We start from the raw sequence: 21,150 nt of genomic DNA, 5'->3' as shown, positions 1-21,150 counted from the left end.
CACCTACCCCTCCGTTTGTGGCTCTCTGATACCAATACAAATTTCTGGTCATAATGTGGGCAGAATGCTTATCACAGCTCCTCCAATCCCACGTGGAAAGAACAGCTGGAAAAAAAATCAAGACAAGGGAGAAACTTTGGAAGTCCAGTGCTTTCTTTAGCCTTGTCCCACAGGACCCCTTGCTTTCCAACATGTCTGTATTTTCAGGTATGAAGGCTCCTGATAAGCTTTGTATCCTGCACTGCATTATTTCAGCTAAATCCCTCTAAAAATCCTGATCTCTATAGAAATCAGTTATGGCATTCAACACAGTTGCTGCAAGCACCTGGTTTTCTCAAGGCTGCCACGCTTGGGTGGCCTATCTTGTTTTCCTGTTCTTTTTACCTCGACTGGTTCCTACTTTTGGAGGTATTTCTTCATGATACTCTCGACATCGTCATCCTTCCTGCCTGTCCCTGGCTCTCTGTTCTCTGGTGACATGTGCTCTCCCCCATCGCCCTCCAGCCTTGGCAGTCTCGGTCGGCTCTTGATGCTGTCCGCACTTTTGAAGGACACTATGGAGCTGGAGGATGAGGATGAGTCAGAGAGGTGAGCAGGGTCCTCCTTGGGCTCTGGGCTCTTTTTCAAAATGGTCTTGATCCCTGAGAGAAAGGAACGATCAGCTTCCTCTGTCTCAAAGTGGAGGTTCGACTGCTGCAAACTGCCTTGTGCATCCTTGGATGCTCCAGTGAAGGAAGAAGAAGTGTTGGGCTTCCGGATGGCCGGGAGGAAGTCATCGAAATCCACTTTGGTCTTGCATTTGTAGCTGAGGCTGGGGTGCGTCCAGCTGAACATGTCACTGCCTTGAGGCTCCTCCACTAGGTGGGCGAACTGGCGGTTCTGGAAGACCAGCGGCTCCTTGCCTAGGTCTGGACAGCCTGAGTCGTCGAGTGAGGACTCCAGACACCGCCTCCGAGGACGCAGTGTGGGTGACAAGAGCACGTCCCTGGAAGGGGTCGGTGAGCTCAGTCTTCTGCCAGAGTTTGGTCCTGATTCTAAGAGGGACTCGCAGGAACTGAACCGTGTCTTCAGCTTGTCAGGCTTGGGGGTCGTGGACTCCAGGCTATCAGAAGAGATGCATTTCAGGCTGGTGGACCGCAGAAGGCCTGCTGACGTCCCAGTCACGCCCTGTGATTCCGGTGGAGATTTCACCCCAGACCTCAGCGAGAGGGCTCCATCATCACTGCCGGCCCGCCCTCTCCTCAGCACGGAGGCTCCGGTGGTCTGGTAAATGGGTAGGGTGGGCCAGTCCTCCAGACCCAGCACCGACCCCTGCCCCCTCTGAGCCCTCTTCCTCCGGAGACCTTCCACAAACTCTGAGAGGGCCGCTGAAGGACTGGGCAGCTTTTCCCCAGACAGTGGGGATGTGTCTCTACTCGGAGAGGATGAGGAGGAAGAAAGAGCTCCTGATTTCTCCATGTGCTTTTTCTGGATGCCAAACCCTTCGCCATTTCCAAAATGGCAATACTTTTGCCGGTGGAGGGAGAAGGAAGACACAGATTTGTCTCCTGATATCTTGCTGTGGACATCCCGGCCTCCGCTTAGCACCGATGCTGGTTGGGTCCTCTCAGCATCTCCAGCCTCTTTGTTCATCCTGCGCCAAGAAGAAAAATGCAATCAGTGGAAATTGTGCAATTCATGCAATTTGCGCAATCAGTGTGAGAGCTACTAAGCGGAGGCACTAATATTATTTTTCTTAGGAAACACCATCCATACCGCACTCTCAAATGAACCGTATGATTTAATGTGCAAATTCAAGCCATGTAAATGATTTCTTGTTGCTTTCTGAACTGCAATTTCTGTCTATAATTAAACCCAGCTAAGTATGTTTGAGCATATTAAAACTGCAGCTAGGATGGATGACTTAGATTTATGAGGCGCTGTATCTGACAAGATAGGACCTACCATCCTAGAGCCTTCTGTGAAATAAGTAATTTGGTCTTGAACACTTGAGGGGGACCCTTGGAGGGTTATTTATGTGTTTTGGGTCAAACCCAGAAGACAGTTCCAGCAAGCAGGGGTTCTGATAGTCAATGACCCAAATATGCATCTCAATGTGCATGCTCCCTGATTGTTTCATGGGTCGGTGGTAAAAATGGTGGCCCCCCCAAAAAGAGAAAGATTTACATGGAATCATCTTGAAATGAGGACTACATACAAGAGGACAGAAGGTTTCTATTCTGGGACTACATCAGGCTTGGCTTTTGTGCAGAGGGATTTTTGCAGCAGCTGAGCCAAAAATGCTTTGCCTCTGAAAAGTAGGAGCCTGGCAGTGGGGTGAAATTATAGACCGTAAAATAAAAGGCATCATTTAAAGGAGAGAGAGACTGGAGTCTGTCAACCTTTCCTTTAATAAAGTCTATTTGTTTTCCCTCCAAGAAAAATTACCCCCTTCCCGCCCACCAGCAACGTGATAATTTATGAAGGAAAAGGGGTGCTAAGGGTCAGAGTTGTGGCCTTCCGGACAAAGCCAGGACTCAGACCTGGATGACAGCTGAAAGCAGGGTATGGATAGGTTCCAGTGATGAGGCCCACGTGTCTGCCCGTGTAGCTGCTGTAACAGTAATAACAGGGATGATGGTAGGATTCAGCCTTCTGTACACAAAGTGTGGTTGGGATGCTGGCGCAGACTTTGAGGAAGCTTTCTTGTTCACCACAGTGTGGCACCGCCACCTCTGCCCTTTATCACACAGGATGGTTTAGAAGGAAAAGAACTGCCTACAAGGACCAATAGACTCTTGCATCTGGGAAGGAAGCCAAGCCAAAGTCTCCCGAAGGTTGATGTCCAGGAGGGGAGGGGAGGGAGGGAATAGTGTGGGGGTGCAGGATCTTTTCCAGGGAAACAGGTAGGGACCTGGCACTGCCCTTCTGGGCTTCAACTTTCTCTAAGCCTCTCTGTTCTGGGGCTGCCAGGAACCTCCCCAGATCCAGGACTGCAGCTGTGGGAGGTTGCCATGGCAATACCGGGCCCTGTTGAAGGGTTTCACCAGTGGCAGGGCAGAGGGCTGGCTGTGCTCATCTGCCTCTCCTTATTCCCTCTGCAGGAGACGGGGAGGAGGGTCGAAGCCATGGTCTGGGGATAGTGAGGGGAACACAGGAGTCAAGGTGGTGGTGCTCTGATGATGACCTCCCTCCCCCACTCTCCCTGCCACCCTCAGCCCCTCTCCTGGGTGGCGGACTCCCTACTCCTTCTCCAACATCGTCTCTTAGGAGCCGCCCTTTTGCTCACTCTGCTCCAACCACAAGGGCCTCCTGGGACACACCAAGCCCTTCTGTTTCTGAATTTGCTGCTCTCTTTGCCTGGGGGAAGCACTCTTCCCCGTTCCCCCTCCCTGGGGTCACAGGGCCTGCCTCATGGGCAGCGCAGGAGAATGAAAGGAAAGCCCTTGGCACCAAGACTGGCACCTGATTACTCAAATAATAGCTAAGGGCTGCCTCCTTTCCCAACTCTTGGCTGTCACCCTCCATCTCTGTCACAGGCCAGACAGAGGCAGGCAGAGGAGCTGGAGGGCTCCTTTATGACTACCTGAAGGTGTGTTTGTCAACATCATTGCTTTGGAATCACTCCCCTAATACACGGCAAGATAGTGTTCACACTCTTTTCTTTTTTTCTCTTTTAATAAACAGCTTGGAGCTGCCAGGAGCAGTGGGCTGCTGCAGAGCTGACAAAAGTCATTTCCGTCCTGTCTGGGGCCCTGAAAGGAGGCGGGCGTGATGAATGTGTCTCGGGCACTCAGGCTCATCCATTGGCTGCCACGTGAGGATGGGGCACCGAGGACTCCTTTAGCCACATCTCCCAGGACTCTAACAACCTGCTCAACCCAGCGTCCACCTCTGCTGCTGGCTGCAGATGCCAAGACAGGGACCAAGGAAAGGAAGGGAAGAGAAGTAGCAGGAAGAGCAGGAGGAGCAGAGGAAGTAGAAAAAAGGGGCAAAAGAAGAAGAGGAGAGAAATCATAGACTATAAGCCTTTACTACCAGGATCTTGACAGCTCTCACTTCTGCATCCTCTGAGTTAGCACCTTACCTGCCATGCAGGGAATACTCAGTAAATGTCATTGAACTGAATCAAGGTAGATGAGGAAGAGGAAGTAGGTGGGATAAGAAAAGTGGAGGAAGGGAAAAGAGAAGCAGGATGAAGAGGAGAAGGAGAGTGAAATAAGAGGAAGCAGCACAAACAAGAAAGAAGTTGAAGTGATAATGGGTGAGGGAGAAGATAAAGACCAGTGGTGGTGATGAAGGAGGAGAAGGAAGAGGGAGTGTGAAGGGCAAAGGCAAGAGCGAGAGAGGGGAGGGTTGCAGACACTGTAGGCCGGCAGCTGAGGCTCTGCCCTGCTCATCTTCCGCAGGAGGATGGGAAAGGCTGGGGCAGTCCGTGGCCCTAGGGTGGTCTGGTGCCTTGGGAGACTTGGTGGGCTTAAACAAGAATGCAGGTCAGGCAGTGTAAGACTCCTGGGGGGCCAGAGAGAAGAATGAGGAGGAAGGAGGAGAGATGGAGAAGGGAGAGAGAATAGGGGAGGAGGGATTGAGGGAGGAAAGAGGGATAGAAAGAAAGAAGGGAAGAAGGGAGGAAGGAGGGAGGGAGGGGTGGGGAGGAGAGGAAGGAAGGAAGAAGTCACCCGGCCAGCTGAGGGCTCCCTCCTGGGTTTATGTTCTAGAAACCCACCTACATCTCAGTGATTTCTGTGAGCACCGCCCTTCAAGGTAAGAAATTCTTTGTATCCTCTCCTTTCTGAGTAGAAACAGGCAGAACTTAATCTGAATGTAGACTCCCTCCAGCAGGCTTCAGGGTAGGGATCCCAATTTTGCCGGCTGAGCCTCTCATTTCTTTGAACACTTCATTCACATTTTGTCTTCATCCTGTGGCCTGGGAAGACCCATATATTTTTTTTCCATCTGTCCTCATAGACAGCTTGGCTCTGGCTGGCGGTCCCCTCCACTTGCTTTGAATGATGGATGGATGGCAGGTAATCAAGATATTGCTGTGTGTGCCTCCCAGAGCCTTGGCCAGGGAGAGTGATGATGTATAGAAGGCTCTTTGAGCCGTTGGGAGACAGGTGTGGACAAATGCTAGGCGGGGGCACTGTCATTCTCTGAGGAAATACTCTAGAAACATCTTGGGAAGTTCTTCTGCCTGCCCCTTAGTCTAGCAAAAAAAAAAATAATGGCCTTCTCCTACCATCCCTGCTGAGACAAGGAGCCACAGGACATTCCTTGAGCATCTAGCTTCAAAGATGCCGGGGCTGGTCCCATAATACAGTGGAGGGGGATAGTCAGTGACCATTGTAACTGCCACCCTGGCTGAGCACCTACTGTGCACTGAGCACTGGGCTGGATGGCAGGGATACAGGGAGAATAAGCTGACAAGCCTCCTGCTTCCTTGGAGCTGACTGCCAAGTTCATGTATCATATTCACAGTAGCCCTGTGAGATAGGGATTATGACTTCTGGGGCACAGTGAGGAGGGGTGAGCTTTTTAAGCACCCTCAGCTAGGAAGTGGCAGAGTTGGGGTTCCAATCCCAGGTTGGCTCTCCCCAAAGCCAGGGCACACTTCTCTGTAATCTTTCCCTGGACCCCATGATGTGATGCCAGGTGAAGAGTGTTTCCTGTGTTAACCTTCTCTGGGTAACATATCTGCAGCTTGGTTCTGCCACTCACCAGCCATGTGGCCTTTGTATAGTCACCTAACTTCTCTGGGCCTCAGTTTTCTCAGCTGCAAAATGGGGGAAACCAGATCACCCTTGTAATATTGTGGAGATAAGTGCTCCATGAGGGCAGGGCATTTTGTCTGTTTTAGTCAGTACTATACCCCCGTGCCTAGAACAGTGTCCTGGCACATAGTAGATGCTTGATAAACAAGTGTTGGGTGAAGGTGTGAAATTCCAGTTCCTTGGCACATGGTAGGAGCTCAATAAAGAAGTATTCAAGAATGAGTGCAGCTCCAATGTCTGGCACATGGTGGGTGTCCAATAAATGTTTACATGAATTAAGAAAAAGAGAATATATATGAAAATGCTCTAATACCAAGTGTTTAAGTTTATGAAGGCTTATTAGAAAAACTGGGATATGAAAATTAGAAATACTAGAGTTTCTGCTCTTTCTAATAGGCAAGACTGAAAAAAATGGGCTTCAGAGGCAGACAGGCTTGAGTTCAAATCCTGGCTCTGTAACTTCCTAGTCAGGCATTTTTGAAGCCCAAACCTGCTCAGCTGCAAGAGTAGGAACGATGCTGTCCCATCTCCTAGGGCTTTGTTAGGAATTAGGGAAGATGCATGTGATATGCATGGTCAATCCCCATGACTGTTGGCCAATTACATCTCCACCCACCTCTCAGCCCTTCACGCAGGGCAAAGGATGCTGCCATTAAACTTACCATCTATTCTTCATTCATTTCAAAAACATTACTACTAATAAATAAAATAGATTTTTTAATTAGAGAAGTCATAGGTTTACAGAACAAACCATGCAGAAAATTCCCATATACATCTCCCTAACATAAACACCTTGCATTAGTGTGGTACCTTTGTTACAATTAATAAAAGAAGATTATTATTATAATTGCACTATTAACTATAGTCCATGGTTTACATTAAGGTCCACTGTGTTGTGTAGTCCTATGGTTTTCTTTAAAATTGTATTCTGGTAACATGTATACAACCTAAAATTTCCCCTTTCAACCACATTCAAATACATAATTACGTTCACAATGTTATGCCACCATAACTAACATCCATTTCCAAAACTTTTCCATCACCCTAAATAGAAACTCTGTACAATTCAAGCATTAACGCTGTATCCCCTACCACTACTTCCGTCCCTGGTAACTGATATTCTAGTTTTTGACTGTATGAATTTGCTTATTCTAATTATTTCACATATGTGAGACCATATAATATTTTTCCTTTTGTGTCTGACTTATTTCATTCAACATGATGTGTTCAAGGTTCATTTAGGTTGTTGCATGTATCAGAATGTCATTCCTTTTTATGGCTGAATAATATCCCATTGTATATATATACCATGTTTTAAAATCTTATAGTTGCCATATATTACTTGTCCATTTTGAAACATTACTAATATAAATGTATGTTTAAAAATCTTAACTCCTGTTCTATTTTCTCTGTGATGCCCCCTTTAATCATGGCTAGACTCCAGATTGAGGCAGAAGTTCTAGAATAAATAATTCCTATTATGAGCCTGTTCTGAGTAGCACAAAAAAGGGATGTGGTGGGTTTGGCCTCAGAATGAGCCAGCTGCTGCCACAGCCTCTCCTGCTTGGACCATACCCTTTGCCTGCCAGGACAGCTCATGAATATGGCTTCATCATTTTATCTCTAGTGCCTACCACAATAGTAAATGCTCCATGAATATTGGTTGAATGAATGAGAAATGCACCTACTATGTGCACATATTTTGCAGACATCATCTCATCAAGATCAGAACCATCATCCCATCTTGCAGATGAGAAAACTGAGGCCCACTATTAGAAACCATTTGCTCAAGTCCTATTGCTAAGAGACAGGACTGAGATTTTAACCTTGGTTGACCAGATCTGAAGCCCAGGCTTTTCCCTTCTACCACTTCACTCACCTGCCTCAAAGACGACAGAATGTCAGGAGGCAGGAAAACACCTGAATGGAAACCTCAACCAGCTGAACTCACATCTATGTGTACATATTTTTCAAAGTTCACAGAGACGTAATGAACAAAGAAAGTGAGGAATGGGGTAAGAAGATACTGGTTTCACTGGTGTTAGACATACTCACACAGCAAAAAACACTAATTCCCAGGTCTGAGTCTGAGCAGAGCCTGGGTCAGCTGTATCTACAGGAAACTCTATGCCCATTTAATGATACCATGAATCATCCCCAAAGGCATTCTGTCACCCCCATTTTTCATCCACACCCTGAAATTAGAGAGGAAATTAAAAATGTATCAATGTTCTTCAATCCTGGCAAAGCCTGGGATGGGAAGGCAGATGTGCTTTTAACATGGCCTGAAGGTTTTGTAACTCCGACAAAACTCTGACAATTGATAGTCTGTAATAAAAGGTGACATGGTGCCCAGGATTGTGCATGATGCACTGGGGAACATGAGATATTTTTAAGCCCCTGTGATCTGCATATCACATTAAATTTTGTGTAATAACAAAACCATGTATTGTGCCTTTAAGCTTTGTAGGCATTACTCAATTTTATCATCACAACACTCCTCTAAAGTGGATGCTATTGCAGTCTTCCTGCTTCACAAAGGAGGCTTAAAAAGAATAAATAACTTGTCACCAAATGAATGGAAGAACATGGATTTAAACAGAGGAGATCAATGTCAGGACCCATGCCTTCCAACTGTTCTGTTCCACTGCCCATTAGTGCTCTCTGTTGTACCATTTTACAGATGAGGAAACTGAGACTCAGAGAGGGGAATGGACTTGCTTAGGAAATAGTAGGGCCAAGACTCTTACCTAGGTCTGTCTGACTACATATCATGCTAAGGCTGAGCCCGTACCAGAAGATGGGCTTCGCTCTCTTCTTGGAACACACACTGGAGTTGTGGAGTCTGGATAAACCCATGAAGAAAAGTCAGTGGTGCAAGAAGTTCCAGATTACTGCAAACCATGGACTCTAAGTGAAATGGGAGGGTGGTACAGGAGAGAGCAGTAGGTGCTGCAGAAATCAGCACAGCTTTTCCGGAGAAAGTGGGGTTGAGTCAGTGTGATGGTTTGGAGCTATATGTACCCCAGAAAAACATGTCCTTAAAGTTAAACCATTCCTGTGGGTATGAACCATTGTAAATAGGACCTTTTGATGAGGTTATTTCAGTTAAGGTGTGGCCCAGCCCAATCAGGATGGGCCTTAATCCTATTATTGGAGTCCTTTATATGAGAAATGAAATTCAGACACAGAAGAAAAGTAACAGGGAGCAGCCAGAAGCTGAAATTCAACCAGGAAGAGAATGGAGGGGCCAGGATTGGTTGCCATGTGCATTGCCATGTGACAGAGGAGTCAAGGACCAAGGATCACCAGCAGCCAGCCCCAGAATGCTACAGTCTTTGGGAAGAAAGCATCACCTTGATGAAGCCTTGGTTTGCACTTTTTTTTAGCCTCAAAAACGTGAGCAAATATATTCCCATTGTTTAATCCAACCTTTTTCATGGTATTTGCTTGAGCAACCCAGGAAACTAAAACAGTCAAGTTTGAAAGAATGTAGGATTCGGGTGGTGGCAAGGAGTTGAGAAAGACACTTTTACTAAAGAGAAAAAGATCCCTCCTTCCAGATATTTGCTTATCCAATCTGCAAAACCCTTGACAAGTAAGGGCTAGTAACTCACTGAATTCTACAGTGAGATAAGGAGACCAAGGCTTGAGAAGGGCACGCAGCTGATAGAGAAGGCGTGCAAAGCAGGAAGCCATGGGGTGGATAACCAAGGAAGCAAGCGAGACTGCAAACGGGGCAGGGGGTGAAATCAGTGGTCCACCCTCCTCAGTCCCGGCTACTCCTGGCCTGAAGGTGTGGAGACTTGAGTCAGGAAACAGACATTTTACATATCCTGTATTCCTTATGATGATTTTTATGAGACAAGATAACTCTCAAGCCCGCAGGGTGTTTTCTCTGATGTTTAAGTTGGTGCCGAGTCCTTGACACTTTTTTTTTTTTTAACTGGGGGCAGGGTCAATTCCCAACTTTTCATCTGGAAGCTTCTGCTCCCTTCTGAGCTAACCCTGGGAGGACTGGAGTTACCATTGGGGCAGTTGGGCCCCAGAGTACGTCTACTAGCCCTTGACACTTTTAAAAACCAATCCACTGAACTGTACTGTCCTCAGTGGACCCTGCCCACAAACTTCCCATGAGTCTGGTAGAATGTGCCTTCGCTCCACCCACACATGCTTACTGGTAACCATGTACTAGGGCCAGTGGTTTCAAAAAGGAGCTGCCCATCAGAATCACTCCAGGAATGCTATGAAGAATCAATTTCATGGGATAAAAAGGTAAATGAGCTGTCCTAGTTTAAAAGAGATCAAATAAATACAATGACCAAATATAATGGACGTCCTAAATAAGATCCTTCTTTATAAAAAGATAGCAATATATGACAATTAGGAAAATTAGGGAAATTTGGGGTAATATGAATGTAATGGGATAGCAGATGATATTATGGAAATTTCAATTTCTTAGGTGCAATAATGGCACAATGATTAGAAAATTGTACTTAGTCTTAGGAGAAAGATGGTAAACTAAGGAGAACTGTCATGCTGTTTTATACTTACTTTCAAATCATTCAGCAATATAAGAAAATATGTTTAGATACAGATATAAGTAGAGAAGGTGATAATGATAGAGATAAAGTCAATATGGAAATATGCCAACAATTTTCAAATCAAAGTGGAGGCCAATAGAGTTGATGGTGCCTGGTACCTTTGAAGGAAGGAAACAAGAAAAGAAGGAAGAAAAGAAGGGAGAAAAGAAGGGAGGAAGGGAGGGAGAGATACTTTACCGGTGATTTTGAAATACCCACCTAGGAACCATTGCTCTATTTTAAGAAAATCAGACATTTTTACTCATCCTTCCATGTTCCCCAGAAGCCTTTACCTACCTCCCAGGCTGGGCTACAAGGCCCCCTCTGACTCAAAACCTCTGTTGTTTCCCCATGTTCTGCAGTATAATTGCCTATTTGCTTACCTGTATTTCCCAACTAGACTGTTTCTGAACCAGACTGTATTTTTCTTCCATGCAAACCCCCAGCAAGTACAAGAGTACAAGGAAAGTTTATGCAATAGAAAGAATGAAGAAATGGAGAAGACAACAGATGAGAGAATATGAACATGTAGAAAGCACAAACAAAAGCCTTCATCTGCCTCACCTGGGCAGATTAATTCAGACTATTAATTCCACTAACCCTTCCTACCAATCAAAGTGACTTCTCTTGACTTAAAAACAATAGATTCAAAATCAGCTTTCAAGACACAAGCTAGAGTGAATTCTCCATACTTCTAAACCCATGCCAAGACCTGTTTTCATTTCTGCAGAATTTTATCAATTTCTAGAACATCAGACTTGAGAAGAAGCTGGGACCTCATTGTTCTAAACTCCTTATTCTAAACCTGGAGAAACAGAGTGGAAAAGAGCTTTCCAGGCCACATACTGTTGAGATAATTAAGAACTGGCTCTAAAACTTGAGTCTTCTAACTTCTGATGCAGTTTCCATAATGTTTACACAGAACATAGTTCTGGAGATATAGAGTAATTGAAAGCTCCAATTCACTCATCACACTTTGATTCAACATTTTTAAGTGAATTTTCAATGCATCCCTTCATTTTCTATGCACAGACATTGCCTCAGCTGAGCATGGTGCAATGGCAATAGCCATATAAAGTCTCAGACTTATTCATAAAAGCACCAGTTCCCCATGAAAATGGTGTTTTAAATGAATGGGCATAAAAAGGGATATTTATCAGGAAATTGCAAGTTAAAACCAAAATGTAATACCCAGTAGAATCTAAAAAAAAATTTTTTTAAATGACGACATCTAGTGTTGGGAAGAATGTGGAGCAACTGGAATGCTTACTCACTGCCAGTGGGGATGTAAAGAGGTAGAAGCATTTTGATAGTCTTTACTAGGCTTAAAATATGCCTATGACCCAGCAATTCTATTCCTGGGTACACATCTAACAGAAATCGGAATATTCATGCAACAGAAGATGGGTACAAAATTGTATTCATGATAGTATTCTTTATAATAGTGCTGAATTGGAAACAACATAAATAATAATAGAATTAATTATTATCATATATTCAATCACACAATGGAATATTATAGACCAGGGTTTCTCAACAGTAGCATAATTGACAGTTTAGACTAGATAATTCTTCGTGGTAGGGAACTGTCCTGTTCATTGTAGGATGATTAGCAGCATCCCTGGCCTCTAACCCACTAGATGCCAGTAGCACCTGTCTCCACACCCCCAGGTGTAACAACCAAAAATGTCTCCAGACTATACCAAATGTCCCAGCGAGGGGCATTTGAGAACCACTGTTGAGAACCACTGTTATGGATTATAGCCCTAGGAAAACAAATGAATTACCTCTATATACAACGATGTGGGTGAATCTCAATAACATAATATCCAAAAAAGGAAGCCAGACAAAAGACTACATACTATGCTCCCATTTACACAGAGTTAAAACTGGGCATATCTAATTTATGGTGTTAAAATTCAGGATAGTGGTTACCTTTGGGAGGTCATGACTTGAAGGGATACCAGAAGCCTTCAGATAGTGGCACTGTGGTTCTTGATTTTGGTAACCATTACCAAAATAAATTTTTGAAAATTTAATCAAGACGCACTTTCCTGTATGTATATTTAATAACTTTGTTTAGCAAAAGTTCAACTCAATTAGAGAATCACAGATTCTAAGAGAATATCCTAAACCCTCAATTGTTAATCCAAATGGCTTTAAAAGCAAACTTGCAGCTAACTTAGGTGAGCCTCAAATCTCCTGAAAGGTCAGCAGACCTACCATCCAAGACCTGGAGCTCCAGACAGGAAACAGCCCTCCTTGCTAAGGAAACTTGTCCAAGAGTCAGGCTAGCCCTAAGGATGAATCCTGCATCCAGAGCCAGACTTCTTCACTGGGTTTCACTTGCTCAGGCCGTGGCTCCATGGTTAATATGTTTGTATTGAACATTTCTGAGGTCTCAGTTTCCACATCTTTCTCATTAATCTTAACACTGATAAAACTAAAAAGAACCCTTGTGTCTTAGGAACACATAAAACCAAATTCAGGAGAGGCTCATTCATTAAGTATATTCAGAATGGATTAAAAATTATCCTGAGCTCCAGTCCTAAGAACGCAGAGGTTAGTAAATAAATGTACTATTGAAATAAGATTAGCAGTGGATGCTTAACTCACTTGGAGAACAAGCTGTTTTTAACACTAAGTACCATCCATTCACATATACATAATTAATGAGCTAATTACACAGGAGTCTTATATAATCATTTAAGCAGGCCTCACGTGATCCATCCTTGGCTTCACTTCTGTAGTAGAATAATTGCATTTCCTTGAGAGCAATGCAACTTTATTTTTAAAACAATACCCTATAATTTAGACCTTTTTACTAATTCAAGCCAGCCTTATCCCAAATAAATACAAATGAAGACGCGGATGGGGTGGGGGGTGGGGGGTGGTGGTGTCCAAGTAATTTTTTTTTAACTAAGATCTGTAAGCCAAATGTACAGGGCTGCAAATGTTTACAGAAAGCAAATTTTTTCCCAGAAAAAGGCAAAGTAGTATTGTCATCTTTTGGCCAAACGAAAAGCAGTTGTGTTCAGTCGGAACCAAGGCAAATGATACATACAACAGTAATTAGCAAAGATTATACAGTAATTAAAATCATGATGATTATGTGAGTGAGAATAATTTATACAATAATCTCCATGCTCCCACTGCAATATGGTACAAGTCCAATGGCAACAGTGAAGAGTTGGGTTTAGTAATAAATTCAAATCAAAGCATCACTAATTATCTGGTGACAGTTCAGACATGAAAACATAGGTGTAAATAAAGCTTCTGACCAGTATACACAATTTTGTTTGGCTCTCTAAGGGCTACAGAATGGGGACCCGGAAGACTCTAACATGTTCTTTCTGTCTCTCTCTGTCTCTCTCTCTTTTTCCCCTCTCCTTCTCTCTCTCCATTTTCTCTCTTTATCATCCTGTGTATCACACAGTTCATCCCCTTGGTGGCGAACACTTGCTATGCTTACTGTTTTTTACTGACCCAGTATGTTCCCTTGCCTCAGGTGATGGTGCCACACTGTCCTTTGGGAAAGCCCTCCGTCCTCCCTGCTCCTGTGGTCTCGGTGGGCATAACCCCATTTCCAAGCATCAGGTGAGAACACTGACTCAGGCCTAGGGCCAGAGGCACCTCTATTCCTCTTGCGCACTCGGGTTCAGCGATGGACATGTGACTCACTTGGAGCCAAATCCGAGGCTTGGGAGTTTTGTGGACTTGTTGAGAGGAAAGAAGTCTTCTTTTCTGTTGGACTCGGTGTGGTGCAGGCATGAGCTTGGAGCTGCCGGCTGTCATTGTGCTGCCTCTCAAAGGAGCCATCACAGAGGAAAGCAGAGCAGAGAGGTGGCAAGGGACCAAATCCCAATGGTAGTTTTTGAATCTGTGGATCTAGCAATGCCTTTCTACCTTTAGGTTTTCCAGCTGCATGACACAATCAATTTCCCTTTTGTTTTTTTTCTTTTTTCAAGCCAGGTTGAGTTGGATTTTATGTCACCTACACCCATAAGAATCTTAACTAATACATTATGCAGAGAAGACCCAGTCTTTCCTTGGATCCAGGCCAGAGTTAATAACCTTCTGGGCAGTTGAACTTGAATGTCCCCAAGCACGTTAAGTTCAAAATATTTAAACCTGTGCTCACTAAAACTCCATCTTCACTGCCAAGAAAATCTGCCATACTCACTGTTTCCTCCTGGAAGTCTAGCCCACTTACACAATCTCTGGCACGTGGAGCACCCAGTTATAGTTTTCCCAGGTCCTGCCTTGTCAACCTCACTGCCTCCCAGAATAGTGTCACCTGGCCTGTGCTGAAGGCATGGGGTGGAAGGGAGCGTCTGCTTATTAAACACCAACTTGGTGCTAGGCCTTCTGCCAGCCATTCTATAGCTACTAATTCTTTAATCCTGCAAGATGATATCATTAATCCCATTTCACAGAGGAGGGACTGAGACTTAGACTCTGTAAACTGCTCATGGTCAGGCAGGTAGTAAGTGGCAGAGCTCAGATTAGAAACCAGGTCTACCAGCTCTAAGGACTGTTGTCTTTTCCTTATCCCAGGAAGAGAAGTGTGTCATCAAGGTCCCCTTGCCAGACCCTAGTTTAACATTCTGAGCCCACCACCTGTGTCTGCCCTCAGTTTGCTCTATGGGGGTACCATGCCCCAGACTTTCAGTTTTTCCAATTACATTCCATCAATCCTAGGTACCATGTTGCCAAGACCTGCTCTGTGATAGACAGATAACAAGTCTGGAAAATCCATCGTTGGTTCTTGATATTAGCATCATCCTTCTAATCACCATGAGAAGTCATCAAATTTCTATCCACCCATCATTTATTTATTTATGACAATTAAATAAATGACTATTTATTGAATACCTATTATGTGCCAGGTTCTGTGCTAGGTGCTGCCATTCAAGAAAGACAAAAACAAGGTTTCTGTCCTTAAGGGATTCACAGCCTAATGTGGGAGACAGACTCCTAAAGAGATTATATCAATGTAATGTAGTAAGTGCTATGGGAGAGCGGGAGAGCAACATGCAGGGTCTGTGGGAGCCCAGCAGAGGGGCATCTGGCTCAGCTGGGGAGTCAGGGAAAGCTTCCTGAGGCAGGTGATGCATGTGCTGAGATTTGAAGGATGAGTAAGGCTTTGCCAAGAGGAGAAAAGATGGAATGGGTGTTCCAGTTAGGAGTATTAACAAAGGACCAGTGGTAGGAAATAGCTTTGTGTATGAGACAGAGCAATGAGCCATATGGGGCACAAAGTGTGAAGGAGAAATGAAGGGAAAAGAGAACAGAGGTGGGCAGGGGCACTATATGCCAGGCTAAGGTGTTTGAATCCTATTCTGTAGGACAAGGGGCAGCAAAGTTTTTCTCTAAGGAGGCAGATAGCAAGTATTTTTGCTTTGTGGACCATGCTGTCCCTGTTACAACTACACAATTCTACCACTGCAGTGCAAAGGCACTGTGGTAGATTGAATCATGTCCCCAGCAAAGACATGTTCTAGTCCTAACCCCCAGGTCCTGTGGATATGCATTTGTAAATAGGATCTTTGCAGATGTAAAAGGCCAGATTGAATCGAGGTGGGCCTTAATCCTACATGGCTGGAGTCCTTCTAAGCAAAGGAAATTTGGACATCGAAGTAAAAACCACAGGAGGAGACAGAAAAAGACAGATTGCCATGTGACAGAGGTAAGCTACCACCAGAATATTACAGACTCAGAGAAGGCATGGCCTGCCAAAACCTTGATTTTGGACTTCTACACCTAAAACCGAGAGAGAATAAATTCCTGTTGTTGAAGACAACTACTTTGTGGTGCCTGTTATAGCAGCCCTGGTAACAGACCATATAAAAAATGTGTATGGCTGTGATCCAATAAAACTTTATTTACAGAACAGGTTACTAGCTAGATTTGACCTTTGGGTGTAGTTTGCTGATCCTTGCTGTAGGTGATGGGAAACCACTGGAATCAGATTTTTAATTAGAGGGATCACAGTAGTTGAAGTGTAGAGGATGGACTAAAGGAAGGTGGCATTGAAAGAGATTTGCCATAATCTAGAAGAGAAATGATGATAGCCCAGTTCAAAAGTATTGGAAATGGGGATGGAGAGAAGTAGAAAGAATCAAGAGCTATTAGTTTCAGGAGGACAGAATAAACAGGACTTGGAAATCAGTTGAATATCCAATGAGAGAAAGGGACAATAGCCCAAGATGACTCCAAAGGTTCCTGCTTGGGTGGTTTTATGAATGACAGAACCACCAAATGATACAGAAGACAAAAATAACACCTACAGTGGGTAGGGAGGGGTGCGTTTTCTTTTGATCATGTTGAATTTGAGATACCAAGAGACATCCAGGTGGTGATATAAGTTCAAAACTTGGGGGTATGTTGGGGCTGGAGGTTTAGAGTTGAATTATCCACTTACAGCTGGGTAGCTAAATTCACAATGTGAGGACAGCCTGAGGAGGTCAATTGGAGACACAGTCAGGCAAGAACAGTATCCTGTGCACCCCAGCATTTGGGGGACGGGGTTAGAAGGAAGATACCAGGAAAGAGAAGTTTAAGGAGAGCCAAGGAGCAGAAATGTCAACAAGGCCAAGTGAACAGAGAGTGCCAAGAAATGTGCAATAGTTGCCAATGCAGCAGAGAAGTCCAGAAAAAAGCAGACTGGAGAGGGTCTCCTGATTGTCTCTTTGGAAGCTGCTGAAATGTGAGAAAAGTTTCAGTGATGCGATTACAGCAGGCTTCAGGTTGAGGTAAATTAAGGCATAAATGTGAAGTGAGCAAGTGAAGATGGTAAGTATAGATCACCTTTGAGAAGCTTGGCTCTGTAGGGAAGGAAAAGAAAGTAATAACTTGACAGGACTACAGAGTGATGGGATAGGATATGAGTAGATGGGGAGGAGATGAATGTGTTTATAACCTGCAAAGGAAGAATCACTGGAACGAGGGAAGTTGAGGATGAGAGAGAGACAGAGAGAGAGAGAGAGAGAGAGGACATCGGATGATGGGAGCACTATAGGGTGCAGGAGGGAATGGGATACGAATCATCCTCAGATGGGACAGGATCTCATCTTCTGAGACCAGACGGAAGAAAAGATGGGGACAGAAAGAGATGAATTTCTAAAGGGCACAGCAGCAAGTTGAGGTCATTTCACATCTGAAAGCCTTAGTATTTTTCTTTTAACGAAACAGAAGTTGAAGGTATTTCATGAGAGTGAGGGGGACGGGCTAGAGGCAAGCAACGGTGGCTTGGAAGGACAGAAATGACTGACCAGTGACAAGACACATTAGCAGTCTGTACATTTGGATGACTTAATGCCTGCTAGTAGCATGGACCCCATGCACGGTGTGAGCGAGCAGGCTGGGGTTCTGTTGGGTGTGGGGTGTGAAACGGGGTTGGACCCTACTTGGAAAGTCTGATGTGCTATGAGGACAAGAAAGAGCGAGGAGCCCACCATCTCTTTGAGACTCCCTTCTAGGAGGGCCATGACCCTCCTAGGGTCATTGGAGAGGTGGGCAGGCAGCACAATGGCCTGGTACCACCTGGAGGGAGACACGTGAACACAGAGCAGCTGCTACTACCAAGCCCATAAATTCCCTCTCTGGGGGCCAAGAAGGTAATTTATTGTCTCCGTCTCCAGAAGCTCTTGCATTTATCAGCAGCAGCTGCACAATTCCTGGGCTGTAAATCATAAAGCTTTAGGTGTATTTCTCTTGAGCTGACATCTCCCTATAAATAATATGGGGAATGGTTTTACTTTTTTTGACAGAAGACTGTTTTTTCCCTCTCTTCTGTTTTCAGAGTGACCTTCTTTCTGAGTCAATTTGGAAATGTCCAAGCAGCTCATTTATTGTAATGCAGGTAATTTGGGGAACACAGGGGTCCTCTTCTGTACTATTATACAGTCTCCTAGTAAAAAGAACACTGAGCTAGTATCTATTCAAATTAAAATGCAATTGGTAGGATCTATGTGATAGTATGTATTCAAATTAAAAATGCAAATGTCTTTTGACCCAGAGAATCATTTGCCCATGTGCTTAAGGAGGCGTGTTGTTTGAAGCCTTATAGACAATAACGAATATCAGGACACCAACTTAAAGTGAAATGAGAAGAGGCGGGGCAAGATGGCAGACTGGTGAGCTGTATGTTTTAGTTACTCCTCCAGGAAAGTAGGTAAAAAGCCAGGAACTGCGTGGACTGGACACCACAGAGCAATCTGTCTTTGGGCATACTTCATACAACACTCATGAAAACGTGGAACTGCTGAGATCAGCGAAATCTGTAAGTTTTTGCGGCCAGGGGACCCGCGCCCCTCCCTGCCAGGCTCAGTCCCAGGGGAGGAGGGGCTGTCAGCTCCGGGAAGGAGAAGGGAGAATTGCAGTGGCTGCTCTTATCGGAAACTCATTCTACTGATTCAAACTCCAACCATAGATAGACTGAGACCAGACACCAGAGACTCTGAGAGCAGCCAGCCCAGCAGAGAGGAGACAGGCATAGAAAAAAAACAACACGAAAAACTCCAAAATAAAAGCAGAGGATTTTTGGAGTTCTGGTGAACACAGAAAGGGGAAGGGCGGAGATCAGGCCTTGAGGCGCATATGCAAATCCCGAAGCAAAGCTGATCTCTCTGCCCTGTGCACCTTTCCTTAATGGCCCTGGTTGCTTTGTCTCTTAGCATTTCAATAACCCATTAGATCTCTGAGGAGGGCCGTTTTTTTGTTTTTTTTTTTTTTAAATTCTTTTTGCTTTTTCTAAAACAATTACTCTAAGAAGCTCAATACAGAAAGCTTCAAAGAATTGAAATTTGGGCATGTCAAGTCAAGAGCAGAACTAAGAGAGCTCTGAGACAAAAGGCAATAATCCAGTGGCTGAGAAAATTCACTAAACAACACAACTTCCCAAGAAAAGGGGGGTGTCCGCTCACAGCCACCATCCTGGTGGACAGGAAACACTCCTGCCCATCGCCAGCCCCATAGCCCAGAGCTGCCCCAGACAACCCAGTGTGACGGAAGTGCTTCAAATAACAGGCACACACCACAAAACTGGGCATGGACATTAGCCTTCCCTGCAACCTCAGCTGAATGTCCCAGAGCTGGGAAGGGGGAGCAGTGTGAATTAACAGAGCCCCATTCAGCCATCATTTGAGCAGACTGGGAGCCTCCCAACACAGCCCAGCAGCCCAGAACTGCCCTGGGGGGACGGCACTCACCTGTGACATAGCACAGTCATCCCTCAACAGAGGACCCGGGGTGCACAGCCTGGAAGAGGGGCCCACTTGCAAGTCTCAGGAGCCATACGCCAATACCAAAGACTTGTGGGTCAGTGGCAGAGACAAACTGTGGCAGGACTGAACTGAAGGATTAGACTATTGCAGCAGCTTTAAAACTCTAGGATCATCAGAGAGATTTGATTGTTAGGGCCACCCCCCCCTCCCCGACTGCCCAGAAACACGCCCCACATACAGGGCAGGCAACACCAACTACACACGCAAGCTTGGTACACCAATTGGGCCCCACAAGACTCACTCCCCCACTCACCAAAAAGGCTAAGCAGGGGAGATCTGGCTTGTGGAGAACAGGTGGCTCGTGGACGCCACCTGCTGGTTAGTTAGAGAAAGTGTACTCCATGAAGCTGTAGATCTGATAAATTAGAGATAAGGACTTCAACTGGTCTACAAACCCTAAAAGAACCCTATCAAGTTCAGCAAATGCCACGAGGCCAAAAACAACAGAAAATTATAAAGCATATGAAAAAACCAGACGATATGGATAACCCAAGCCCAAGCACCCAAATCAAAAGACCAGAAGAGACACAGCACCTAGAGCAGCTACACAAAGAACTAAAGATGAACAATGAGACCATAGTACGGGATATGAAGGAAATCAAGAAGACCCTAGAAGAGCATAAAGAAGACACTGCAAGACTAAATAAAAAAATGGATGATCTTATGGAAATTAAAGAAACTGTTGACCAAATTAAAAAGATTCTGGACACTCATAGTACAAGACTAGAGGAAGTTGAACAACGAATCAGTGACCTGGAAGATGACAGAATGGAAAATGAAAGCATAAAAGAAAGAATGGGGAAAAAAATTGAAAAAATCAAAATGGACCTCAGGGATATGATAGATAATATGAAACGTCCGAATATAAGACTCATTGGTGTCCCAGAAGGGGAAGAAAAGGGTAAAGGTCTAGGAAGAGTATTCAAAGAAATTGTTGGGGAAAACTTCCCAAATCTTCTAAACAACATAAATACACAAATCACAAATGCTCAGCGAACTCCAAATAGAATAAATCCAAAAAAACCCACTCCGAGACATATACTGATCACACTGTCAAACATAGAAGAGAAGGAGCAAGTTCTGAAAGCAGCAAGAGAAAAGCAATTCACCACATACAAAGGAAACAGCATAAGACTAAGTAGTGACTCCTCAGCAGCCACCATGGAGGCAAGAAGGCAGTGGCACGATATATTTAAAATTCTGAGTGAGAGGAATTTCCAGCCAAGAATACTTTATCCAGCAAAGCTCTCCTTCAAATTTGAGGGAGAGCATAAATTTTTCACAGACAAAGAAATGCTGAGAGAATTTGCTAACAAGAGACCTGCCCTACTGGAGATACTAAAGGGAGCCCTACAGACAGAGAAACAAAGACAGGACAGAGAGACTTAGAGAAAGGTTCAGTACTAAAGAGATTCGGTATGGGTACAATAAAGGATATTAATAGAGAGAGGGAAAAATATGGCAAACATAATCCAAAGGATAAGATGGCCGATTCAAGAAATGCCTTCACGGTTTTAACGTTGAATGTAA

At 44.6% G+C, this 21,150-nt stretch overlaps 1 protein-coding gene across 1 annotated transcript in view; it reads right to left on the bottom strand.

Annotated features, from left to right (window-relative positions):
• MYO18B (myosin XVIIIB) overlaps window positions 1-21,150 on the bottom strand; it is a 256,547-nt gene that overhangs the window by 1,956 nt on the left and 233,441 nt on the right. The window contains exon 42 of the mRNA XM_037816981.1: window positions 385-1,633. Coding sequence (XP_037672909.1) covers window positions 397-1,633 — 1,237 coding nt within the window. The 3' untranslated portion in view covers window positions 385-396. The remainder of the gene's footprint in view (window positions 1-384; window positions 1,634-21,150) is intronic.

This window comes from Choloepus didactylus, chromosome 23 (genome assembly GCF_015220235.1).
Source record: "Choloepus didactylus isolate mChoDid1 chromosome 23, mChoDid1.pri, whole genome shotgun sequence".
Taxonomy (NCBI): Eukaryota; Metazoa; Chordata; class Mammalia; order Pilosa; family Megalonychidae; genus Choloepus; species Choloepus didactylus.
This window is presented reverse-complemented; position numbering and strand designations above follow the sequence as displayed.